This window comes from Spea bombifrons, chromosome 1 (genome assembly GCF_027358695.1).
Source record: "Spea bombifrons isolate aSpeBom1 chromosome 1, aSpeBom1.2.pri, whole genome shotgun sequence".
In the NCBI taxonomy this organism is placed as follows: domain Eukaryota; kingdom Metazoa; phylum Chordata; class Amphibia; order Anura; family Pelobatidae; genus Spea; species Spea bombifrons.
The window spans coordinates 133,751,340-133,758,656 of record NC_071087.1 but is presented as its reverse complement, the minus strand read 5'-3'; the positions used below and the strand labels follow the sequence as shown (position 1 = coordinate 133,758,656).

The 7,317-nt window shown below is 37.6% G+C and overlaps 1 protein-coding gene across 2 annotated transcripts; it reads left to right on the top strand.

Annotated features, from left to right (window-relative positions):
* Positions 1-2,432: 2,432 nt before the first annotated feature.
* On the top strand, positions 2,433-5,780 carry ARL14EPL (ADP ribosylation factor like GTPase 14 effector protein like). 2 transcript variants are annotated; one of them, XM_053457656.1, is made up of 3 exons: positions 2,433-2,546; positions 3,422-3,558; positions 5,555-5,780. In XM_053457656.1, the coding sequence occupies exons 1-3, from the start codon at positions 2,436-2,438 to the stop codon at positions 5,778-5,780; spliced, it is 474 nt and encodes a 157-aa protein (XP_053313631.1). In that variant the 5' UTR covers positions 2,433-2,435. The 2 variants fall into 2 exon arrangements, with proteins under 2 accessions (XP_053313631.1, XP_053313639.1); XM_053457664.1 differs by having other exon boundaries at positions 2,439-2,546; positions 3,425-3,558.
* Positions 5,781-7,317: the final 1,537 nt, after the last annotated feature.

Below are 7,317 nucleotides of genomic sequence, written 5' to 3'. Positions count from 1 at the left end.
GTGCATTTGTTTTGCAATTGTTTTTTATATGTTTAATTATGTATTTTAAATATTGATGAAATAAGCATCTATTAAATCTATTTTTATACTCTGTAACCTGTTCATTTGTTTTGGAGCTAGCGCATACACCAGAATTTATAGATTTTGGATATTCTTTTTTTTTGGTATTTAGGGAACACTACCAACTGGTAGTATTGCAGCAGTTATTATTATTTTTTGTCTCTTGATTCTCTCTTTGTTTTGTTTTTTATATTTTATTTTTTATATTAAGGTGCGGACCAATACACTGTTGAAATATACATAGATCTAGACTGGGATTCTCAATTATTCTAAATTAATTAATCACATTTAACATAAAAAGGTTAACATATATGTTAACATATATATTCATACAAAGCAATAGTGTGAAATCAATAGAAAAATGGTGTGTATTTATATATATCTATATTTTTAAAAGTAATTTTTACTGATTTCTCACTATTGCTTTGAGTCACTGCATATATTAAAAATGTGGGCATGGAGGTATATATATACATATATACATATATACAATATATATATATATATATATATATATATATATATATATTATTACAAGTTTGTATTGTCAGAAAAGCAGTTTATTAATGTATTTATAGTATAAGCATTTTGCTTCTTGTTTTTTTTTTTTTTTTATCAAATTGGCAATTGTCATGCACCTGTATGAAATAACTCCCAGTAGGATTCTAACAAGAAAAGATTTCCCTAGGTCTAGAAAAATATCTGTATCATTTCCCTGGGGTTCAGTGTGTCTAGGTTAGAAATGTTTAATTTATTAGCATTTTGATCGAAGCCAGTAATATTTCACTGTAAATAACCACTGAAATGAATTACACATAGAAACTGACAGCAAATAAGAACTGGTCTATCTAGTGTACCCATTATATATTATTATAGTATTATAGTGTACCCTGCTATAAAGACTCAAATCTTAATACACCCCTCTTTCTGCAATTAAATCTTCTAGCTATTATACAATTAAAGAATGTAACAAAATTTTGAAGGCAGTATGTCTGTTGTTGTAGACACAAAGAAAACTGCTGCCTTGCAAATGTCTAAAATACATGATATATTGAAAACAAAAGTGTTAGACATTGACAATTGGCAACTATTAAAATAACCTTTGATTTAAATGATGCCTAGTAGAGTGGGAAACCTCATTATAAATTTATTTTTGGACCTTATATCAAATAATGCGTTGGTTAACACAATAAAATGGGTCATTGCCATAGTAGATAGGCATATAGGTAGACTTAAAAGGCTACCTTATTGTTTGCTCGATATAAGATTTCAAGATTACAGAGGACTCACTTTTTGATACAACACTGATTAATTCACAAAGATTAAAATCCATACAAGGCCAGGACTGGTGATCCGGCAAAATGACTATGGGCCCCACTCTGCATAATTTTAGGAGTCTACGTCACGTACATCATTTAGTTCTTTCAGGCAGTGTATATGATCGTCAACTTCTTTATTTCTGGTGCTGCAGCAGCCCTGAAATGAGATACCAACCAGATTGCCCTGACCTACAAACCTCCTCCTACCATCTCACGTATCTTCATTATCCCTCATAACCCTACCAAGCACATTAGCCTCGCCTCACCTCACCTCATCTGCTAGTGGGATCTTAGATATGACAATGTTTGGCCAGCAACATGCAAAATATCTATGTGTCCCTCACAAAATAGCTGAGATGGCAAAACTGAGAGTTATAGCACTCTCACATGATCTGTTTCTCATCATGTGCTGTTCCCCTGCATGGCAAGGCATGCAACTATAATCAAGGGCATGTAAACAGAACAATGCTGACACCTAGTGGTAGGTTTACATACCTACAAAACCATTGCCCACCACAGAGCATGGACTGTATTGTCACATTACAAATATGTTACAAATATAACTGTTTAAATATGTTCAGGTAAAATAAGGCCATGAAAAGCTCATCCCTATAGGAATCTCACATAGGGCTGGATTCGTGTGAACATGATCTGTGATATGAAGTGGATACGCACAATGATTTTGTAAACTCTGAATTCTGTAGTAATTTAGAATCTCCCATAAGCTGACCTCAACAGGTATACGTAATGATGACTGGTGGAAAATGGTGCTAGAAAAATGTGCCATGGAGGATGTATAATGATCACTATGGTGGAAGCTGTAAAAGCTAATATAGGCTGGATGTAGCTATAGTCTGTCTGTCTGCTAGAGCCCAAGCCGGTGGGTTTCAGCTCTGTACTTCAAGGGCATAAACAACATACACAAAAATAAATAATTAAATGAAATTGCTCAAAAATCCAGAAATGGTAGCTTTTTTGCCATCCTCGAGGCACGGAGTTGAACAAATAGCTAAGTGAAAGGATTTAATAACAAAAGATACTACTCTTACAGCCTTGATGATGAGTGAGAAATCCGAAAAAGTATGCCTAACAAGAAATGAAGAGAGACAAGAAGAAGTGGAGACACAAACCCACAAGGAAGATTATCCCAAAGCACAGAGGCAGCTGGTGAGGAGTTCATATATTTAATCTTCTCTTAAGAAATTCCCCTTCTGTTATTGGAGATTTTAACTTCAACTCCCATTATAACTTCACCACTTCAACTATTCATAACTCAATATCTATAAACTATTATTAGGAAGGTAGTCACTTTACCTGTAGTGTTTGTATCTTACAGCAATGAGGACATGCATCCAGCTCTGGTTTACTAAAAATTTTAGAACTTGGGATATACATGTAAGTAAATATATACATATACTGTATATATTATATACAGTATAATATACTGTACTTTTCATGTATATATATATATATATATATATATATATATATATAAACATGAAAAGTACGACACTTAAGACACTTAACATGAGCAGGAAAATATTTTCTTTGAGAATTAAATACAGGGCTGTATGGAGTAATTTAGCTTCCATTGAAGAAAAGTGGGGTTCATTTGATTTTGTGTCAATAGATACCCTTTATCTGCAGACCTGTGGTCACCATTGTAGACAGGCTTGTGATATTTTGGGTGGCTTTACCTTCAAACACCACAATGAGATTATTCTGTATGGCAAAGCTAATTAAGTCTTGTAATGAAGCCCTTTTGTCCCTGAGTTTTCAGACTTTCCCTGGGTCATAAAGACTGAGACAATTATCTACTGTATAACAATCTATCGTTAACCCCAAGACAGTATGATAATGAGACGAAATGTCAGAGCTCAACATGTGATACTTAATGTGATACCTGAAATAAAACATTTTGGTTGGAGTTCTCATTTCACTATCCCTTTCCAAACATGAAATCCCACTGAATGTCACTCATGGTGCGTCTATATAGGTTTTTATTTTTGTTGAAAGTTTTATATTTGGTGATACTATTTTAGCAGCAGATTGAGAGACAGCTGAAATGTTTGGCATTTCAAAACCCTGGACCTCAAGTAGCTGATTTCAACCCTGAAACAAGAAACCAGAAGAAGAAAGTCTACATGTCTCAGATGAATGGATATTATTCTACAAACAAGTAAGATGGTCTTTTGAAACTTGTGCACTTTTTCCTCCCAACCATACTGTTTTCTGCAGGACTGTCCCAATTTTTGGTCAATACCCCCACTGTCGCCTCTCTGATCTTCCCTAACCAGTCCAACAAGGTTGCTGTTGGAGAACACGCCACACAGAAATAAAACTTACATATTAACATAAGCCATGTATTTGTATTAAGTCTTTTATACAACAAGGGAAAGAGATTTGAACTTTCTTTTCTTGGAAGCTGCATGATTTTTCCCTTTCAGAAAGTTATCTCTCCGATTGTTAAGGCAGCCTTTGTAAGGGTGGAGTGAGCGGAAGGAACAGAAGTTCAAAGTATTGATTACATAATGTTTGTCCTGCCACATTCAGGATGTGAACTTTTAAAATAAATGTGCCTTGAACATTACATTTATTTAACAAAAAAGCCATTGGCCCCTTTAATAAATGAATTTACTAACTGATAATTCCCTTTCACATGTACATGTATTTAGTAAGAGTGTTGAACCACTTGGTCACTTGGGATTGGTTATAAAATGCCCCTTTTTAAATTCATGATCTGCTTATGGTTATTAAAGAGACAGTTTAATGTCACTGGCAGCCTTACAAAAGAACAATAAATGTTAACTCACTTTGTGAGTGCTTTTTACATTCTTCCAAATGTAAAAGAAAAATCAATTATTTAAATGACTTACCTTAAGTAGAAGCTGCAGCTCCCTGTCTATTCCATGGTCAATGGAAAGCTCAATGTTGGTTGGCTGCTTTAAGACTGGAGTGTCACTTTAAAGAGATAATATAAGGACAACTTGGATTTGCAAATACAAAGGGAGTGATCTCCTGGGCATTAGACCTCCCTTGTTTACTTTTTCTTTTGACTGTTTTTTGCCAAAGAACGGAAAGAACTTTAAAAACAAAAATCTCAGTAGACTGTAAAATATATCACACCCAACAAATCTGGCAACAAGTGAACAAGTGCATAACCCGGCATAACAATCTGATATTCCTAAGAGCACTAGATGGCTACATTTTACAGAGCAGATGTACCGGGTTGCAGAGAAAGCACTTAGTTTATATTTCAAGAATGTTTAATAATGAGTTGAAATAAATTCTTACTAAAACAGTTACAAGGGCTCACGGCAAAACATTTAGGGTTATGTAGAGGTAAAAGAAGACAGATTGCTACATCTGCTAATATAATAAAGTCTTTGGAATTAGAGCCACAATGCATTGTAATGGTGAACATAAAGTGAAACGCCAGGAGACAACGCTGATTTTCCCTCAACACTAATGTTTATGGAAAACATCAATTTCATCCGCAAATTCAGAGGAAAATATTTCATTTTATTCTATGTTATATTTATTATATGTTATTTTATATATATTTTAGAATATATGTATTTATTTTATTCTTCTTTAGTGGACATCACATTTATCTTACATGACAGCTAAAGTTTATCTTTTTACCTAGCTTTATTACCTTATTTTGTGCGCCGGCACTTCTGTGGTGGAGCACCGAAAGGTTATGTCACGCCTATGCTCCACCATAGGCGGAAGTTCCGGCAGCAGAGGTCATCGCGCAGATGTCCACGGCTGCCGGAGAGGAGGATCCAGGTCCCCTGCAGCGCTGCGGGGGATATGGATCCTAACCTTGCTGCTTACCCGCAGGAGGGATAAATGAAAAAAAAAACACCCACCCGGTGCTCGGAACTGCATGTCTCGGGCGTCGGGTGACACGAACTGCACATCCTTGCGCTAAACCCCAAATATAGGCCACACCCCCATTTTAGGCCACACCCCACTTAAAAACCTAAAGGGGGGGAGTGCAGCCTATATTCGGGCCATTTAGACAGTGATGCTTACGCATTATTATTACCAGAATGATTATCATTCCTTTTTTTCTGGCTGATGACTTATCCACATCCATTGCTCAAAAATATATAAATCTATATATTTTAGGACTGCTACTGCAAACAATATTGCTATCTCTTTCTCAGGGTCTCCTTGAAGAAGTATGACAAGAAAGGAAAACTTCTCTGCAATAACAGAGATTTGTGTGATTGCCTGGAAGAGAACTGTCAAGGGTGTTTCTATCCATGCCCCAAATGTAACTCCAGAAAATGCGGGCCAGAATGTCGCTGCAACAGAAAGTGGGTGTATGACAGAATACAGACGGAGTCAGGTGATGTCATCAGCAAGCTGCCCTTTTATATACCTGAATAATGTCATATATTGCATCATTTCCTTTCTAAGTCATGCCATGTCCACCTTTGTTGGGGGTGGGGACAGAGGCAGGAGTGGGCAGGGTCAGAAACTGAAGTGGGTGGAGTCTACCAATCTACCAGAAGAGCCACCTTGCAGTGCTCAGTTTCAGATCATCCCAATGTGGCCTTGTGTGAGCTGCAATGGTGATCTGTGCTGCAAAAGCAAAGACCTTCGTTGATTTGTACAGCTGTTTCGGTCATTCAGAGGATCTCCCCGACTGGCCCATAACCACCACTGACCATAAAAGCAGGATAGTGCAGCTGGGTGGGACAAAGCCTGAAATCGTGACTGTCACAAGAAAAATAGGACAATTAGCTAATATTATTAGTCATAAACTGTGTGACCTTGTGTAGTGTATTACAGATAGATGGGTTTAAGAAATGAAGTCTGTACTTGGTGGAAGTCCCTTCACATCTTCTGTATATGTGTATTATAGAAACGAGAATCTTAACAGTTGTGCATATTTATTTGTCTTTTATTTTGAACATACGTATTCAATAAGCCAATACTCACATAGCTGCCTAAGCAAAGTGTTGACCAAAAAGTTGCTTATTTTTCTATGTTTTCAATTTTCAAAATGTATAATTTTTATAAATTTGTTTTTGGTGAAAATGCAAATACTATCATTCTGTGCCTAAAATAAAAAGTAACAAAACACTGGTATTTTGTACTTTTATATGTATAATGATTTGATACAAAAATTTGCTAATATATAGAAGTGTTATATTTTTGAGGGACCTATAGGGTGTAGGTGACAGATTTATTTAACTAATCTAGAATCATATTTATATTTAATTGTATAAAGAAAATTGATATAGCTATACTATATACTTTATGACCAAAAGAGTGTGGACACCTGACCGCAGGGGCGGGCTGGGCCGGGGGGCAGGGGGGCAATTGCCCCCCAGGCCGCCCTAAATCCGGGCCGGTGGGCCGGACGGACGACCGGCAGACAGACATTCAATGCGGCTGCGGCCGCAAAGTTAAAAACTAAGCGGCCGCGAGCAGGATTGAATGCGGCCGTCATGCGTACCTGGCGGGGGAGGGAGGGGGGCGGTCCGCCCCGGCTGCCGCTCATCTGAGGGGTGCCACCATGCCGGCACGCCTCCAGTTTCTGGAGGCGTGCCGGCATGGTGGCACCCCTCAGATGAGCGGCAGCCGGGGCGGACCGCCCCCTCCCGTTTCGGTGCGCGCGGCAACAACACTGAAGCCACGCCCAACATTTTCCGCGCTCAGTGCACCGGAAGGACAGGAAGAAGAAGAAGTAGAAGAAGAAGAAGAGGAGGAAGAGGAAACGTGAGAGTGAAAGAAGAAAAGGTAGGAGAGAGTGGATTAGTAAGTGTGTGAGAGTGATGGGTGTTATGCTGAATGTAAGTGTGTGAGAGTGATGGTTGTTATGCTGAATGTAAGTGTGTGAGAGTGATGGGTGTTATGCTGAATGTAAGTGTGAGAGTGATGGATGTTATGCTGAATGTAAGTGTGTGAGAGTGATGGG

Bases quoted from the DNA above. Each gene is read 5' to 3' on its own strand.
- ARL14EPL (XM_053457656.1), top strand. From the start codon at position 2,436: ATGATGAGTGAGAAATCCGAAAAAGTATGCCTAACAAGAAATGAAGAG. The intron at 2,547-3,421 runs GTGAGGAGTTCA...ATACTATTTTAG, and splicing joins CCAAAGCACAGAGGCAGCTG to CAGCAGATTGAGAGACAGCT. The intron at 3,559-5,554 runs GTAAGATGGTCT...TCTCTTTCTCAG, and splicing joins GGATATTATTCTACAAACAA to GGTCTCCTTGAAGAAGTATG.